This window comes from Drosophila obscura, unplaced genomic scaffold (assembly GCF_018151105.1).
Source record: "Drosophila obscura isolate BZ-5 IFL unplaced genomic scaffold, ASM1815110v1 contig_192, whole genome shotgun sequence".
Taxonomy (NCBI): Eukaryota; Metazoa; Arthropoda; class Insecta; order Diptera; family Drosophilidae; genus Drosophila; species Drosophila obscura.
This window is the reverse complement of record NW_024542781.1, coordinates 3,936,383-3,955,394: the sequence shown is the minus strand read 5'-3', so window position 1 is coordinate 3,955,394 and position 19,012 is coordinate 3,936,383. Positions and strand designations below refer to the sequence as shown.

The following is a 19,012-nucleotide window of genomic DNA, read 5'->3' as shown; positions in this document are numbered from 1 at the left end:
CGTTTTGTTCCTTGAGGAAAAATCGTGTTGACTAGTGTTATAGTTCATAGTTAGCAGATAATTGTTAATCAATTGAAATTGAAATAAATAAAGCTCCGTCTCAGGGAGAGAGGGAAACTATAAAATTAAAAAAAAAAATTTAGATTTAAAAATTTATAAAAGTATGTTTTTGTTATAATAAAATCAATCTGGTATATTTTTTAAATTTATTTTTGTTTGCAATTGTTGCTATGGCAAAACTAGGGGGTGTCCCGTTTGAATTTCGAAAACAATATTTTTTGGCCCAGCCTATTGTACATGTTCCATTTAGAACAGAGGCGGGCAGCGTCGTATGCTCTGTGCATAGGAAAAAATTTCGGGCAGCGCAGTCGGCACACGTACAGCGTAAAGACTTCGTGTGGTTTCGTTATTCTGCCTGATGACGTAGCGGCAGAGAAACATATGTTTCGGGCACTAACCATACAGTATATAGATGTGCCTGTTCATACAACGAAAGGGGCGCAGCTGAGGTTTCTGTCCAGCACTCCCAGGTCTTCGGCTAGGGTGCTGGGACCATTCGGCTGTGGTGCTGAGACGTTCGGGTTGTGGGCCTGAGACGTTCGGCATTTTTTCGACATGTTCGATTCATGACGAGATGCGAAAGCAAGCCGAGAATGGCAAGTGGATGTGTGTACACAGCCACGACAAAACATTTATGAATTCTTAATTTCCGAAACCGTTTTGTGTTTGTTTTGAGTTTCGTTTCCAGGTTACGTAAATGTGTGTGTGCCATGTATTCACACATACTGTGCTTGTGTGTGGGCTCTACAATTGTTGGCCGCTTGAATTGGTTTTTTGTTTTGTTTTGAGGGCTGATTGTGATGTAGCGACCTGTGCTGACCTGCCGCAATATAACTGAGGAATGGGCAGATATTGTATAAATACAATATATAACGAGAAGGAACGTGTGAGTCGCTTCTGGGGACGCGACTCTACTTATACCCGTACTCAGTCAGTATATACATTTTTGAGCTTAAGATTTTTTAGAATTTTAGAAAAAAAAAAAATTTTACATTTTACATTTTTTTGCTACATTTGTTATCTACATCTCATCTACAATGTCTATTCTACATCTAACATGTAGATTGTACATGTACCATTTAGATTATACATCTCCTCCGCTAGGGGTTGCTTGCGCACTGAACGCGGCAGAGTGTGCGAGCGAGAAGGAAAATGATTTGCGTTGTCGTTGGCGGGAGGGGGAGGGGAAGCAACTGAAAATTAATTTCTTCATTCTGGCTATAATTATGATCCGATCTGATTCAGATTCGGCAATCTGGTAGATATGGCCATTCTCTACGATACTGCGTTTTTAGTTTTATCGTATCTTTAAAAATGTGCCTGCCACAGATTTTCGTCCTTTGTGGGAGGGGAAGGGGGCGGGGCGAAATTTTGAAATACACTTGTAGCAGTGTGATATCACATGAGTCTGGAAACAAAATTTGGTTCCTCTAGCTTTTATAGTCTCTGAGATCCAGGCGTCAAACAAGACGGACAGACGGACAGACGGACAGACAGACATGGCTCTATCGACTCGGCTATTGATGCTGATCAAGAATATATATACTTTATGGGGTCGGAAAATTTTCCTTCTCTGCGTTACACACATCCACTTTTACCACAAATCTAATATACCCCTTAACTCTTTTTTGAGTACGGGTATAAAAATAAAGGATGTTATCTCTGCTCATATCTCCTAAACTAAACAAATTATCTTGAAAATTAGATTCGCTAAAGCTCTGGAAAATTTTCTACTAGATGTGTACATTTATTTTATTCAAAGCGTTCATAAAATATTTTTTCGTTTTGTTTTGAAAAGCTGTTGTGCGACGGGCGCGCCGGGTATTTCTTCCATTTTTTTTTAGTTTAGCCTTTGTCTCTGCTTTCGGCTTTGTCAATCTCTCGACCCGTGTCGAGCGACAGAATCGCCAACAAAATATGAAGTCTGACGACGGGAATAGGTCCAGGGCCGCATTAGCAGTTGACTAGGGCCCCCCTAGAGATAACAAAAAAATTTTGTTGAAAAAACAAAACTCCAAATAATGAATAAAAAATATATAAAATATAAAAATAATAGCCACTGAGAAAAATACAAAATAAAGGTGGGCCCCAGATTGATGGTTGCCCAGGGCCCGGTTGAGGGTTGATCCGGCCCTGAATAGGTCGCTACATCACATCAGCCCTCAAAACAAAACGGAAAACCAATTCAAGCGTCCAAAAATTGTAGAGCCCACACACAAGCACAGTATGTGTGAATACATGGCACACACACACACACATGTTACGTGAAATCTCGAACAAAGTCGGTTTCGGCAGCTAAAAATTATTCTATGCATACAATCATATATTTTGGAGTGTTACACGTGCACACAACACATGCATGCTTGCTGCCAGTCGGCTCGTAGAACGCCATAAGCCGAACGCGGCCATTCCCAGAGCCGAAGATGAACATACGCTGCAAACTCAGCTGCTCCCCTTTCGTTGTATGAACTGGCACATCTATATACTGTATGGTTAGTGCCTTGGGTAACGAAAGGGAAATGCTTCCTCAGCCATTAGCTGTCTCTTGCAGAGAGTCATGTCCGCATCCATTATGCCAGAGAATTATGTCCCGACAGCCCGCTAAGCCTCTGCCTAGGTGCTATAATGATTTAGGACTTGCTGAAAGAATGTTTCAACTTAAGCTTTAAAATGTAGAAATTTTCTGATTCCAATTGCTGCCACTTAAGATCGATTACCTTTCCCCCCTGCCACAGCCACACCTACAGCCATAGAGAGGGGGAATACACCACCACCATTCTAAAAAATCATGCTCAAAAATTTATAAACTGACTGAGTACGGGTAAAAGTAGAGTCGCGTCCCCAGGAGCGACTCACACGTTCCTTCTCGTTGAATCTAGCTTATATTGATTCAAAAATTCTAGCAGCGCTGACTACAACCCCGAGTGCAAACGCTGTGACTTTTCTAAGAACGTGAACTGTACCGTAAGCTGTGATCGGAATATTATCTCTGGACGTCGATATGCAATAGCTGCACCATCAAGTAGCCCATGCGACACCAAGCCGAGGCCAACTGACCGAGGGACGCTGCCGCATGACGCGTGTAACCGAACCGATCGCGAACTTGCAGGAGAGATAATAGTTCGACTAATATTCGAGTAAAATCAGAGCTTAACACAACTAAAATAGGTAAAAACATCCCAAATTATCAAAGAATAGTAGTAAAAACAGACACGGTATATTAATATTAGTGTTTTATATATTTATTTCTTTATTCTGACTATAAAAATGAGCCGATCTGATTCAGATTGTAAATTATAACGAATGAACAAAAAATTTAATTTGGAGCTAAGTCAGCCCTGGTGACTGTGTCGGTTTGGGTTTCACCATCGCAGTTCTCCTGCTCAGCCTCGGGGACTAAGTCATTCTCCGGCTTACACGATTAGAGGTCCTTCAGTTTGTCAGTTACTGGTTCCGCCAGTTTGTCCGTTACTGGTTCCTTCAGTTGGTCCGACAATGGTGCGTGGGGCTGAACGAGTGCCCACCTTTCCCTTCCCTAGCTTTTTTCCCAAGCGGAGTAGCATGCCCGGGATGAGGGGCTCATCGACGCTGCGGCGAAGATCAGTATATTCGACCTGTACGGCGCGAGGCGGCTGCTCGCTTAAAGGGCTGTGTATGGGCAGCTTGGTGACAAGGCGGACCTTTGCAAGATCATTGTCAAAAAGCTTAAATATTATAAAATGTCTCGCCAGCTCAAGATTTAATTACAATACACACACTATACTTTATGTTACAAAAGCAATTATAATGGCAAAAATAGACTATGCTTTATTTATATATGGTTTCACACAAAACACAACATTAAAAAAAATTAAAACCCCTTTCAACTCAGCTATTCGAATGTCTCTCGGAGCATTCGCATCCACGCCAATAAATTCCACCGATAGAACTCAAAAGAGACCTTTTGACAGCCAAATTATCAAAATGTCTGATAAACTCTTTCAACTCCCCTATTGCCAATATTGAAAGAAAAACACAAAAATAAAATAAAACGAGAAGGAACGTGTGAGTCGTTTCTGGGGACACGACTCTACTTATACCCGTACTCAGTCAGTATATACATTTTTGAGCTTATGATTTTTTTAGAATTTTAGAAAAAAACGAGAAGGAACGTGCGAGTCGCTTCTGGGGACGCGACTCTACTTATACCCGTACTCAGTCAGTATATATATTTTTGATCTTATGATTTTTTAGAATTTTAGAATTAAAAAAAAAAATTTTACATTTTACATTTTTTTGCTACATCTGATATCTACATCTACATCTACAATGTATATTATACATCTAACATGTAGATTGTACAATGTACATGTTCCATTTAGATTCTACATCTCCTCCGCTAGGGGTTGCTCGCGCACTGAACGCGGCAGAGTGTGCGAGCGAGAAGGAAAATGAGTTGCGTTGTCGTTTGCGGGAGGAGAGACAGGCGAAGCAACTGAAAATTAATTTCTTCATTCTGGCTATAATTATGATCCGATATGATTTAGATTCGGCAATCTAGTAGATTTGGGCATTCTCTACGATACTGCGTTTTTAGTTTTATCGTATCTTTAAAAATGTGCCGTGTGATATCACATAAGTGTGGAAACCAAATTTGGTTGCCCTAGCTCTTATAGTCTCTGAGATCTAGGCGCTCAACAAGACGGACAGACAGACAGACGGACAGACAGACATGGCTCTATCGACTCGGCTATTGATGCTGATCAAGAATATATATACTTTATGGGGTCGGAAACGTTTCCTTCTCTGCGTTACACACATCCACTTTTACCACAAATCTAATATACCCCTTAACTCTTTTTTGAGTACGGGTATAAAAAAAAATAATAAAATAAAAAAAAGTTTACATTTTACATTTTTTTGCTACATCTGCTATCTACATCTACATATACAATGTCTATTCTACATCTAACATGTAGATTGTACATGTTCCATTCATATTCTACATCTCCTCCGCTAGGGGTTGCTCGCGCACTGAACGCGGCAGAGTGTGCGAGCGAGAAGGAAAATGAGTTGCGTTGTTGTGGGCAGGAGGGGGCAGGGGAAGCAACAGAAAATTAATTTCTTCATTCTGGCTATTAGCCGAGCCGAGTCGTCGCGACGACTGTATGTGTGCACATGCATACGTTTTTTACAGCGCTGTCGAAATATACCCTTCACTTTATAAGTGTAAGTTAATTTTGCAAGACGCTTACCACCCCAATATTAAAAAACTGTTATATTGTATATGTATATCCCTCCAACGATAATTTATTTTAAGATGGTATATTCGATAATGATGATCGGATATACATATATAAAAATACATAATATATTTAATACATGAAATTCCATGAATCACATTGGAATAATTGCCATTAGGGTATTCAGGTATTCAACGCCGGTATATAATTTCGTTTCTCAACTCATAAAAAGGTTTCCGTCTCGAAAATCATCCGCTTAGCACAAGTACGCACACATACGCACTTGCTGTTCTGTGTGTACTTACACATGCAAGCGGATTCTAGCCGCTTGAATTGGTTTTTTGTTTTGTTTTGAGGGCTGATTGTGATGTAGCGACCTGTGCTGACCTGCCGCAATATAACTGAGGAATGGGCAGATATTGTATAAATACAATATATAAAAATAAAGGATGTTATCTCTGCTCATATCTCCTAAACTAAACAAATTATCTTGAAAATTAGATTCGCTAAAGCTCTGGAAAATTTTCTACTAGATGTGTACATTTATTTTATTCAAAGCGTTCATAAAATATTTTTTCGTTTTGTTTTGAAAAGCTGTTGTGCGACGGGCGCGCCGGGTATTTCTTCCATTTTTTTTTAGTTTAGCCTTTGTCTCTGCTTTCGGCTTTGTCAATCTCTCGACCCGTGTCGAGCGACAGAATCGCCAACAAAATATGAAGTCTGACGACGGGAATAGGTCCAGGGCCGCATTAGCAGTTGACTAGGGCCCCCCTAGAGATAACAAAAAAATTTTGTTGAAAAAACAAAACTCCAAATAATGAATAAAAAATATATAAAATATAAAAATAATAGCCACTGAGAAAAATACAAAATAAAGGTGGGCCCCAGATTGATGGTTGCCCAAGGCCCGGTTGAGGGTTGATCCGGCCCTGAATAGGTCGCTACATCACATCAGCCCTCAAAACAAAACGGAAAACCAATTCAAGCGTCCAAAAATTGTAGAGCCCACACACAAGCACAGTATGTGTGAATACATGGCACACACACACACACACATGTTACGTGAAATCTCGAACAAAGTCGGTTTCGGCAGCTAAAAATTATTCTATGCATACAATCATATATTTTGGAGTGTTACACGTGCACACAACACATGCATGCTTGCTGCCAGTCGGCTCGTAGAACGCCATAAGCCGAACGCGGCCATTCCCAGAGCCGAAGATGAACATACGCTGCAAACTCAGCTGCTCCCCTTTCGATGTATGAACTGGCACATCTATATACTGTATGGTTAGTGCCTTGGGTAACGAAAGGGAAATGCTTCCTCAGCCATTAGCTGTCTCTTGCAGAGAGTCATGTCCGCATCCATTATGCCAGAGAATTATGTCCCGACAGCCCGCTAAGCCTCTGCCTAGGTGCTATAATGATTTAGGACTTGCTGAAAGAATGTTTCAACTTAAGCTTTAAAATGTAGAAATTTTCTGATTCCAATTGCTGCCACTTAAGATCGATTACCTTTCCCCCTGCCACAGCCACACCTACAGCCATAGAGAGGGGGAATACACCACCACCATTCTAAAAAATCATGCTCAAAAATGTATAAACTGACTGAGTACGGGTAAAAGTAGAGTCGCGTCCCCAGGAGCGACTCACACGTTCCTTCTCGTTGAATCTAGCTTATATTGATTCAAAAATTCTAGCAGCGCTGACTACAACCCCGAGTGCAAACGCTGTGACTTTTCTAAGAACGTGAACTGTACCGTAAGCTGTGATCGGAATATTATCTCTGGACGTCGATATGCAATAGCTGCACCATCAAGTAGCCCATGCGACACCAAGCCGAGGCCAACTGACCGAGGGACGCTGCCGCATGACGCGTGTAACCGAACCGATCGCGAACTTGCAGGAGAGATAATAGTTCGACTAATATTCGAGTAAAATCAGAGCTTAACACAACTAAAATAGGTAAAAACATCCCAAATTATCAAAGAATAGTAGTAAAAACAGAAACGGTATATTAATATTAGTGTTTTATATATTTATTTCTTTATTCTGACTATAAAAATGAGCCGATCTGATTCAGATTGTAAATTATAACGAATGAACAAAAAATTTAATTTGGAGCTAAGTCAGCCCTGGTGACTGTGTCGGTTTGGGTTTCACCATCGCAGTTCTCCTGCTCAGCCTCGGGGACTAAGTCATTCTCCGGCTTACACGATTAGAGGTCCTTCAGTTTGTCAGTTACTGGTTCCGCCAGTTTGTCCGTTACTGGTTCCTTCAGTTGGTCCGACAATGGTGCGTGGGGCTGAACGAGTGCCCACCTTTCCCGTCCCTAGCTTTTTTCCCAAGCGGAGTAGCATGCCCGGGATGAGGGGCTCATCGACGCTGCGGCGAAGATCAGTATATTTGACCTGTACGGCGCGAGGCGGCTGCTCGCTTAAAGGGCTGTGTATGGGCAGCTTGGTGACAAGGCGGACCTTTGCAAGATCATTGTCAAAAAGCTTAAATATTATAAAATGTCTCGCCAGCTCAAGATTTAATTACAATACACACACTATACTTTATGTTACAAAAGCAATTATAATGGCAAAAATAGACTATGCTTTATTTATATATGGTTTCACACAAAACACAACATTAAAAAAAATTAAAACCCCTTTCAACTCAGCTATTCGAATGTCTCTCGGAGCATTCGCATCCACGCCAATAAATTCCACCGATAGAACTCAAAAGAGACCTTTTGACAGCCAAATTATCAAAATGTCTGATAAACTCTTTCAACTCCCCTATTGCCAATATTGAAAGAAAAACACAAAAATAAAATAAAACGAGAAGGAACGTGTGAGTCGTTTCTGGGGACACGACTCTACTTATACCCGTACTCAGTCAGTATATACATTTTTGAGCTTATGATTTTTTTAGAATTTTAGAAAAAAAAAAAATAATAAAATAAAAAAAAGTTTACATTTTACATTTTTTTGCTACATCTGCTATCTACATCTACATATACAATGTCTATTCTACATCTAACATGTAGATTGTACAATGTACATGTTCCATTTAGATTCTACATCTCCTCCGCTAGGGGTTGCTCGCGCACTGAACGCGGCAGAGTGTGCGAGCGAGAAGGAAAATGAGTTGCGTTGTCGTTTGCGGGAGGAGAGACAGGCGAAGCAACTGAAAATTAATTTCTTCATTCTGGCTATAATTATGATCCGATATGATTTAGATTCGGCAATCTAGTAGATTTGGGCATTCTCTACGATACTGCGTTTTTAGTTTTATCGTATCTTTAAAAATGTGCCGTGTGATATCACATAAGTGTGGAAACCAAATTTGGTTGCCCTAGCTCTTATAGTCTCTGAGATCTAGGCGCTCAACAAGACGGACAGACAGACAGACGGACAGACAGACATGGCTCTATCGACTCGGCTATTGATGCTGATCAAGAATATATATACTTTATGGGGTCGGAAACGTTTCCTTCTCTGCGTTACACACATCCACTTTTACCACAAATCTAATATACCCCTTAACTCTTTTTTGAGTACGGGTATAAAAAAAAATAATAAAATAAAAAAAAGTTTACATTTTACATTTTTTTGCTACATCTGCTATCTACATCTACATATACAATGTCTATTCTACATCTAACATGTAGATTGTACATGTTCCATTCATATTCTACATCTCCTCCGCTAGGGGTTTGCTCGCGCACTGAACGCGGCAGAGTGTGCGAGCGAGAAGGAAAATGAGTTGCGTTGTTGTGGGCAGGAGGGGGCAGGGGAAGCAACAGAAAATTAATTTCTTCATTCTGGCTATTAGCCGAGCCGAGTCGTCGCGACGACTGTATGTGTGCACATGCATACGTTTTTTACAGCGCTGTCGAAATATACCCTTCACTTTATAAGTGTAAGTTAATTTTGCAAGACGCTTACCACCCCAATATTAAAAAACTGTTATATTGTATATGTATATCACTCCAACGATAATTTATTTTAAGATGGTATATTCGATAATGATGATCGGATATACATATATAAAAATACATAATATATTTAATACATGAAATTCCATGAATCACATTGGAATAATTGCCATTAGGGTATTCAGGTATTCAACGCCGGTATATAATTTCGTTTCTCAACTCATAAAAAGGTTTCCGTCTCGAAAATCATCCGCTTAGCACAAGTACGCACACATACGCACTTGCTGTTCTGTGTGTACTTACACATGCAAGCGGATTCTATTTTTAGATTCGTACGCTCTCAAATTTGTGCGAGCGAGATGGCGCGAATTTCGTCGCTGGCCGAAAAATTGTCTTGCATATGGCAATTGAAATGTATGAGCGTTACGCATCTTATACTTATATTGTCTTTGATAGAGCCATGTCTGTCTGTCCGTCTGTCTGTCTGTCCGTCTTGTTGAGCGCCTAGATCTCAGAGACTATAAGAGCTAGGGCAACCAAATTTGGTTTCCAGACTCATGTGATATCACACTGCTACAAGTGTATTTCAAAATTTCGCCCCGCCCCCTTCCTAATAATAGCCAGAATGAAGAAATTAATTTTCTGTTGCTTCCCCTGCCCCCTCCTGCCAACAACAACGCAACTCATTTTCCTTCTCGCTCGCACACTCTGCCGCGTTCAGTGCGCGAGCAACCCCTAGCGGAGGAGATGTAGAATATGAATGGAACATGTACAATCTACATGTTAGATGTAGAATAGACATTGTATATGTAGATGTAGATAGCAGATGTAGCAAAAAAATGTAAAATGTAAACTTTTTTTTATTTTATTATTTTTTTTTTCTCTAAAATTCTAAAAAAATCATAAGCTCAAAAATGTATATACTGACTGAGTACGGGTATAGTAGAGTCGTGTCCCCAGAAACGACTCACACGTTCCTTCTCGTTTTATTTTATTTTTGTGTTTTTCTTTCAATATTGGCAATAGGGGAGTTGAAAGAGTTTATCAGACATTTTGATAATTTGGCTGTCAAAAGGTCTCTTTTGAGTTCTATCGGTGGAATTTATTGGCGTGGATGCGAATGCTCCGAGAGACATTCGAATAGCTGAGTTGAAAGGGGTTTTAATTTTTTTTAATGTTGTGTTTTGTGTGAAACCATATATAAATAAAGCATAGTCTATTTTTGCCATTATAATTGCTTTTGTAACATAAAGTATAGTGTGTGTATTGTAATTAAATCTTGAGCTGGCGAGACATTTTATAATATTTAAGCTTTTTGACAATGATCTTGCAAAGGTCCGCCTTGTCACCAAGCTGCCCATACACAGCCCTTTAAGCGAGCAGCCGCCTCGCGCCGTACAGGTCGAATATACTGATCTTCGCCGCAGCGTCGATGAGCCCCTCATCCCGGGCATGCTACTCCGCTTGGGAAAAAAGCTAGGGACGGGAAAGGTGGGCACTCGTTCAGCCCCACGCACCATTGTCGGACCAACTGAAGGAACCAGTAACGGACAAACTGGCGGAACCAGTAACTGACAAACTGAAGGACCTCTAATCGTGTAAGCCGGAGAATGACTTAGTCCCCGAGGCTGAGCAGGAGAACTGCGATGGTGAAACCCAAACCGACACAGTCACCAGGGCTGACTTAGCTCCAAATTAAATTTTTTGTTCATTCGTTATAATTTACAATCTGAATCAGATCGGCTCATTTTTATAGTCAGAATAAAGAAATAAATATATAAAACACTAATATTAATATACCGTTTCTGTTTTTACTACTATTCTTTGATAATTTGGGATGTTTTTACCTATTTTAGTTGTGTTAAGCTCTGATTTTACTCGAATATTAGTCGAACTATTATCTCTCCTGCAAGTTCGCGATCGGTTCGGTTACACGCGTCATGCGGCAGCGTCCCCCGGTCAGTTGGCCTCGGCTTGGTGTCGCATGGGCTACTTGATGGTGCAGCTATTGCATATCGACGTCCAGAGATAATATTCCGATCACAGCTTACGGTACAGTTCACGTTCTTAGAAAAGTCACAGCGTTTGCACTCGGGGTTGTAGTCAGCGCTGCTAGAATTTTTGAATCAATATAAGCTAGATTCAACGAGAAGGAACGTGTGAGTCGCTCCTGGGGACGCGACTCTACTTTTACCCGTACTCAGTCAGTTTATACATTTTTGAGCATGATTTTTTAGAATGGTGGTGGTGTATTCCCCTCTCTATGGCTGTAGGTGTGGCTGTGGCAGGGGAAAGGTAATCGATCTTAAGTGGCAGCAATTGGAATCAGAAAATTTCTACATTTTAAAGCTTAAGTTGAAACATTCTTTCAGCAAGTCCTAAATCATTATAGCACCTAGGCAGAGGCTTAGCGGGCTGTCGGGACATAATTCTCTGGCATAATGGATGCGGACATGACTCTCTGCAAGAGACAGCTAATGGCTGAGGAAGCATTTCCCTTTCGTTACCCAAGGCACTAACCATACAGTATATAGATGTGCCAGTTCATACAACGAAAGGGGAGCAGCTGAGTTTGCAGCGTATGTTCATCTTCGGCTCTGGGAATGGCCGCGTTCGGCTTATGGCGTTCTACGAGCCGACTGGCAGCAAGCATGCATGTGTTGTGTGCACGTGTAACACTCCAAAATATATGATTGTATGCATAGAATAATTTTTAGCTGCCGAAACCGACTTTGTTCGAGATTTCACGTAACATGTGTGTGTGTGTGTGTGCCATGTATTCACACATACTGTGCTTGTGTGTGGGCTCTACAATTTTTGGACGCTTGAATTGGTTTTCCGTTTTGTTTTGAGGGCTGATGTGATGTAGCGACCTATTCAGGGCCGGATCAACCCTCAACCGGGCCCTGGGCAACCATCAATCTGGGGCCCACCTTTATTTTGTATTTTTCTCAGTGGCTATTATTTTTATATTTTATATATTTTTTATTCATTATTTGGAGTTTTGTTTTTTCAACAAAATTTTTTTGTTATCTCTAGGGGGGCCCTAGTCAACTGCTAATGCGGCCCTGGACCTATTCCCGTCGTCAGACTTCATATTTTGTTGGCGATTCTGTCGCTCGACACGGGTCGAGAGATTGACTAAAAAAAATGGAAGAAATACCCGGCGCGCCCGTCGCACAACAGCTTTTCAAAACAAAACGAAAAAATATTTTATGAACGCTTTGAATAAAATAAATGTACACATCTAGTAGAAAATTTTCCAGAGCTTTAGCGAATCTAATTTTCAAGATAATTTTTTTAGTTTAGGAGATATGAGCAGAGATAACATCCTTTATTTTTATATATTGTATTTATACAATATCTGCCCATTCCTCAGTTATATTGCGGCAGGTCAGCACAGGTCGCTACATCACAATCAGCCCTCAAAACAAAACCAAAAACCAATTCAAGCGGCCAACAATTGTAGAGCCCACACACAAGCACAGTATGTGTGAATACATGGCACACACACATTTACGTAACCTGGAAACGAAACTCAAAACAAACACAAAACGGTTTCGGAAATTAAGAATTCATAAATGTTTTGTCGTGGCTGTGTACACACATCCACTTGCAATTCTCGGCTTGCTTTCGCATCTCGTCATGAATCGAACATGTCGAAAAAATGCCGAACGTCTCAGGCCCACAACCCGAACGTCTCAGCACCACAGCCGAATGGTCCCAGCACCCTAGCCGAAGACCTGGGAGTGCTGGACAGAAACCTCAGCTGCGCCCTTTTCGTTGTATGAACTGTCATACCAAAGACAATATAAGTATATACTGTATGGTTAGTGGCAAGGAGTTAGTTTATGCGATACAAATGGCGCATCTCTAAGAAAGTTGCAAGGTGTTTGACCTAGAGAAGTGAACTAAATATAACGATATATCGATAAATATCAAAAATATATAAGAAGCAGCAGGCTGGCGCTACAAAAACAAAAAAGGCAGCGCCTGTGCCTTCAAAAATTTGAAAAAACTAATAGCATCAGGAGGGCTTGGCTCGTCGGTTCAGCCAAATAAATTGAACATGAATACGCCGGGCATGAGCCTTTTTCAGGGGGCCGAGCCCTCTGGAGGATCTGGAGGATCAGAAACGACGCGACGAGGAGGTGAGTAAATGTTAGTGCAATATGCGCACAAGAACACATATCTGATAACACTGTGCTTTAGCTGGGCAACTTGCTGGAGAATGCCTTCGATGATCTGGATGATGACGAAAGTACAATCGACTCGACTACGAATTTCCAGTCGGGTTTGATGCCCAAACAGCCGCACCACCATCATCAGCAAGGCTACACACAGCCAACAGCAGAGGAGGACCACCACCACCATCGGCTTGCCAACGAAATTCAAAAGCTAAAAATCATGCTGGAATCCCAGTCACATGAGCGCGATCATTTCGGTCAGCAAGCAACAGATGCCCTGAAAAAGCTTGATGAAGAGCAAAAGCGCGGGCGTATCTTGCAGGCGGAGCTGGATCGGGCACTTCGCGAGAAGCAGAATACCCATGAGCTGCTAGTAGACACGAAGGCGAAATGCTCCAACCAGGAGAGCACCATGGAGAAGCTACGGGAGGACAAGAAACGTCTGGAGGAGGACAACACCCGGCTGGAGGGGCAGCTGGAGATGACACGGGCGATGGTTTCCGATCTAAAGTCAAAGTACGACATGGTGGAGCGTGATGCCCACAAGCGGGACGATCGCATCGCGGACTCCCGCATCAGACAGTTGGAGGAGCATCATCGCGCCCAGTGCGATCTTCTGCAGGAGCAGCTCAGCCAAGGCACTGATCAGCTGAACAAAAAACATAACGAACTGGAAAAAATGACTGCTCGCTACAATGCCCTGCAGTCCAACCTGGAGGCCACGCTGCGGGAAAAGGCAGCCACGATCAATGAGCTAAACGCTGCCCTGGATGTGGCCCAGAGTCGGTGCCAGCAGATGGATGGGAAGCCCAACTACGAGCCAGAGTGCACGCGCCAGCAGAACTACATTAGGGAGCTGGAGGCCAAGATCGCTGCCATGGAGCAGACCATAGCCCTGCTGAACGGGCACCTCAGTGGGACCACAGCAGAGCTGGATCTGATGGACACGCTGCTGCAGCAGAACCAAACGGACGAGTCGTCCACTGCTCGCTTGAGTCCGCGGGCTGCTTCGACGCGTTTGGTGGGCAGCACGCCACTCAATCCCGTCGATCGCATTGGCCACATCAAGCAGGAGCTCTACCGAGCACTGGCCAATCTCAAGAACATGAGGGAGGAGGTGCGCAAGCTGGAAAAGCTGCTGGAAGAGCGCAACCACGAGCTGCGGCTGCTTCGCGGGCAGGAGAACCAGTCGCTGGTGCAGCTTGCCACACTAAAAGAGGACAAGATGCGGCTGGAGAGCCGCGTTAAGAACATGCAACAGGAGCTGGAGGAACTGGACCGAAGATCCAAAAATGATTCAAAACTACAGGAGGAGGTAAATGCCTTGATGGCTGAGCGGGATGCGGTGACGGAGCATCGCCAGAAGATCGACATCCAGCTGAAAAAGGTTCAGGTCGATCTGGAGAGGGTGAACCAAGACCACGAGAGCCTCAAACAAAACTATGAGCAGCTCCTGCAGGATAACCGCCAGCTGCGATCTCGTGACACAACAGACAACCTGCGTCTGGAACTGGAACGACACAAGATCCTGCTGAAGGATGCCCAAAGCGAGGTGGAACGGCTGAAGAAACTCTACGCAAATATTGCCAACGACAAGGAGACGCTCAGCTACGAGCTTCGCAAGCTGCGCGACCTGGACTCTGTCAAGGAGCTTCAGGAGCAGCGCCAGCAGTTGGCCAACCTCCAGCGAGCCGTGCAAATCGCGGAGCTCAAGTCGGGGGAGCTGGCCAGCATTCTGGAGACTGAGAAGCTCAGCCACCAGCGAGAGCTGCAGGCCCTGCGCGATAAATGCGAGCACGATAAGTGCGAAGAGGTGGCCGTAGCGGCCAAGGAGAGCTCCGCGAACTGCAGCAAATGTGTGGAAAAGTGGTCCGAAATCACAAAGGTGAGTGTTTGTTTGAAAACACCAGAGATACTGGTACCTTTACATCAAGGATGCGGCCTCTTTCAGGCTGAGATCCAAATGCTCAAGCTCCAGAATATCAACGCAAGGCAGGCCAAAGAGTTAAAGCAGCTCGCGGAGGAGCTGGAGCAGTCCAAGGCCTTCCAGACGGAACTCGAGGAGAAAGTTGAGCAGTCCATCCAGCAGGAGAGTCTCCTCAAGGAGCTCAAGGACAAGGCCAAGCAAATGGAGGAATACATTAGGCAGCAGGAGGAGGCGACTGCGACGGCCGAGAATCAGAAGAAGACGGCAAGTCCCCCCGGGGGTCCCTCGATTGAGCTCGGCCAAGAGGGCATCAAGCGCATCGAGCAGCGCGTTCGTGACGAAATGGCCAAACTGTTTGCGGTGGAGCTGAAGAATTTCACTGCCCGCCTGCAGCAGTCGGAGGAAAAAAATCGTAGCCTGCAGCGCAAGCACCAGTTGGTCTGCGGCGAGCTCCAGCAGCGTCAGAACGAAGTCGAACTGCTCAAGCAAACCATACTGGCGGAGCGGGAGAAGATCGGGGAAATGCTGGAGGCGAAGGAGGAGAAGCAGAAGGCCATGCTGCAGAAATGCCGCAGCGAGATTCAGGCAAAGAATCAGCGCATAGCAGAGCTCATGCGGGCTCTGGACGAGCAGCATGCAAGCATCGACTCCGAGCGCAAGTCGATGAAGGCAGTAATGAATCAGTGGGACGCACAGAAGCAGTCTGTGGAGCAGGTGGAACAGCACTGGCGTGAACAGTTGCAGATGCTGCGCGAAACGCAGGAGGAGGCGATGCGAACCGCCCAACAGCGCTATCAGAGTGCCAAACGCACGGCCCACAACTACAAGCTGTACGCGGAAGACAAGGAGGCGCACATGAAGCGAGAGTACGACCGCATCAAGCACGAGTACGAAGTGTCGCTGGCCAAGATCGAGCTCCAAATGAATCAGCGCCTGGAGAGGAAGGGTCGCGAGTCGCATCGCGACAAGGAAAACCAGCCCAGCAATAGTAGATAGGTTTATTTATCGTAAGTAAGTCGTTAAAAGCATGTACGATTACTACCCCAATTGTTTTATATACAGGAAACCAAATATACTGGCTCTTCACATTCCGACATTCCGAATGACATATTTGATGCAACATTTTTCTTGGATTATTCAGTACGAAGTAACCTCCAGTTATCATGGAGGCGATGATTATATTTCTGCAATCCTGTGGCTCCAATTGCTGATCGAGCTTCTCCGTTTCCTGTATTTCACTCGCCAAGCGTTTCGTTTTCATTGCAAATGCATTTCGGTCTGCTTTTTTGCCATCCACTGATTCAGTGCTGCTCCCATCTACTGGCACCCGGATTCATGGCTGGCATATTCTTCGTTAAGAGCCCGCTTGATCTTAGCCAGCGACAGTTCGTACTCGTGTTGATGCGGTTGTACTCTCGCTTCATGTGCGCCTCCTTGTCTTCCGCGTACAGATTGTACTTGGTTGCGGGCCGTGCGTATGGCTGCCTGATACCGTTGTTGGGCGGTTCGCATCGCCTCATGCCTTTCGCGCGGAATCTGTATCTGTTCACGCCAGTGCGGTTCCACCTGCTCCACAGACTGCTTCTGTGCGGCCTCCTGAGCCATTACTGTTTGCATTATGGCTTGTTTGAGTTGTGATATATTTCAATAATTAATACATTAATTCCCTTGGATATAAAATCTAGGCAAGTTTCAGTCTCAAATATTTTCAAATACGTTTCATTAAATATCCAAAGGATCGGTCGAAGGCACACATTTTACATGTTCTACAAGCACGCCGGTTCGTAATTACAACTCACAGAGAAAATGGCAGACTACGCCAACAATTAAGTCGTTTATTTACATCCGCTTTGTTTCTTCGTCTCGCATTCGAGTACGAGCCATTCAGTACATTCGCACATTCAATTCATGCTTCCAAATGACTTCTGGCGGAGCAACAGAAATAGATTACAGTACTGCGGCAAATGGTTTGCCGGGTTAGCTAGTAAATAAAATCAAAAATAAAATAATCTTGATTATTGTTTTGATTTATTTTCGCAGAGCGACTGGTTCAATTTCGTCCAGCATTTGTGAAAGATCTTAAAGAACTTATCAATCTCCTCTCGAGTGATGCCCAGGGCAGCCGCCACGGTGAGATAGGGCAGTTCCAGATTCGACTGGTGGGAACCAAAATCTGAATAGAACGACTCCAACGAATAGAAAAGATTTGTTAACTGAAAGTATTTTTGAACTGACCTGAGAATGCATGACCATCTATAGTTTTGCTTTGACCAGGGACCACTACGCGAGCCCCGGAGACTCCGCGCATGTGCAGCATGGCTCCCAGCTGCGTAATACTTGACCCTTGACCCGTGGCGGCCCAGAGAGTTCCCAACGTAATGGCCAACGATATAAAGTTATCCCTGCTCTCAATAACCTGTTCGCCATGGCCTTGTGCGAATTCTATGAGCTGTTCCTTGAGATAAGTAAAGTTATCCTCCCGCTTCTGGATCATCGAGTGGTAGCCGGTCCGTCCCAGTGACAGCAGCGTCATGAAGACATCCAGCGCTTGGGAACCACTGGCTCGACCCGCATAGCTACTGCCCACCAGGCACAAGAGGCTCTGGTCGAAACTGGCCACAATGGCACCACCCACAGGTACCAGGAAATTCTTGTCTGTGCTCTGCACAAAGTAGTCGATGCGGCCCAATCGATGGGCCCGCTCCAACTGCCGTGAGATGGCACCGATCTGCAGCCCATACGCATTGTTCACGAGATGAGGCAGGTCGCAGCGCTTGGCCAGCTGGGCAATCTCAACGATGCTGTCGCTGTTTCGTGGGGCGAAGCAGCTGGTGGTCGTGTACAGACATAGGATGGTTTCTGCACCCAGAGCCTCGATCTTCTGTTCGAAAGCATTCACGTCGGTGCTCAGAGCTTGATGCTGCACCAGGCAGGGGACTATCACGGGTTCCAGACCTGCGGCCGTAATAGCTTTAAAGCAGGACTTTTGGTCGATGCGTGACCAGAGAACATATTTGGCGAGTGGACGTTGCTTGCGTAGACTCTGCAGGCACAGTGTGATGGTCATGCCGGTGCACATCGGCACCAGAAAACAGCCTCTGCAGCTGGGCAGGCCTAGCCCCTGCATTAGATCCAAGATCAGAGCATTCGTGAGGTGTGCGAGCAGAGTGGAGCCAGCTGCCTTGGGCTGCGGCTCCAGCAGATCGCCAGAGCGTCCTATGCCATGCCCAAAGTTGTAGTGACGTCGGGACACAAGTCCTGCGTGGGACAAGTTACAACATGATTAAATACTCTGTTGGATGCCACCCAACTGAGCCGTTACTTACGACAAGCGATGCGCGCCTCCCGCTCGCCCAATCCCACTTTGTGCGGAAAATTGTTGCTATCCAATGACGCTATTTGATGCACCAGCTCTTCAATATGCTCATCAGGCCACCCATCTACCGGCAATTTTCGCTGCAATTATATCTTGTGATTTTTATAATATTTACATATCAGTGTAAGTCGGTCTTCATACCTTTTCTAGGAGCTCTTTAAATCCACGCTTCTTGGGGCGCTGCGCCGCCAGTCCCAGCTTCCAATAGTTGTCAGGCACCAGTTTTTGCGGGACATTAATATTTTCAAAATTCATTACAATCAAAAATAATTATAAATGTTTATTAAATGCAACAGTGAGCAATACCATCGA

The 19,012-nt window shown here is 44.2% G+C and overlaps 2 protein-coding genes across 2 annotated transcripts; one reads left to right on the top strand and one right to left on the bottom strand.

Annotated features, from left to right (window-relative positions):
• Window positions 1–8,829: 8,829 nt before the first annotated feature.
• LOC111065566 (O-phosphoseryl-tRNA(Sec) selenium transferase) lies at window positions 8,830–18,991 on the bottom strand. Its single transcript, XM_041593658.1, has 5 exons — window positions 18,842–18,991; window positions 18,651–18,780; window positions 17,560–18,582; window positions 17,331–17,497; window positions 8,830–8,845 (listed from the first exon to the last, which is right to left on the bottom strand). The coding sequence occupies exons 1-4, from the start codon at window positions 18,953–18,955 to the stop codon at window positions 17,340–17,342; spliced, it is 1,425 nt and encodes a 474-aa protein (XP_041449592.1). The 5' UTR covers window positions 18,956–18,991; the 3' UTR covers window positions 8,830–8,845; window positions 17,331–17,339.
• On the top strand, window positions 13,037–17,328 carry LOC111065642 (myosin-10). The gene is made up of 5 exons (XM_022353900.2): window positions 13,037–13,053; window positions 13,310–13,361; window positions 13,423–15,282; window positions 15,349–16,331; window positions 16,387–17,328. Exons 1-4 carry the CDS (start codon window positions 13,037–13,039, stop codon window positions 16,318–16,320), a joined length of 2,901 nt encoding a protein of 966 aa, XP_022209592.2. The 3' UTR covers window positions 16,321–16,331; window positions 16,387–17,328.
• Window positions 18,992–19,012: the final 21 nt, after the last annotated feature.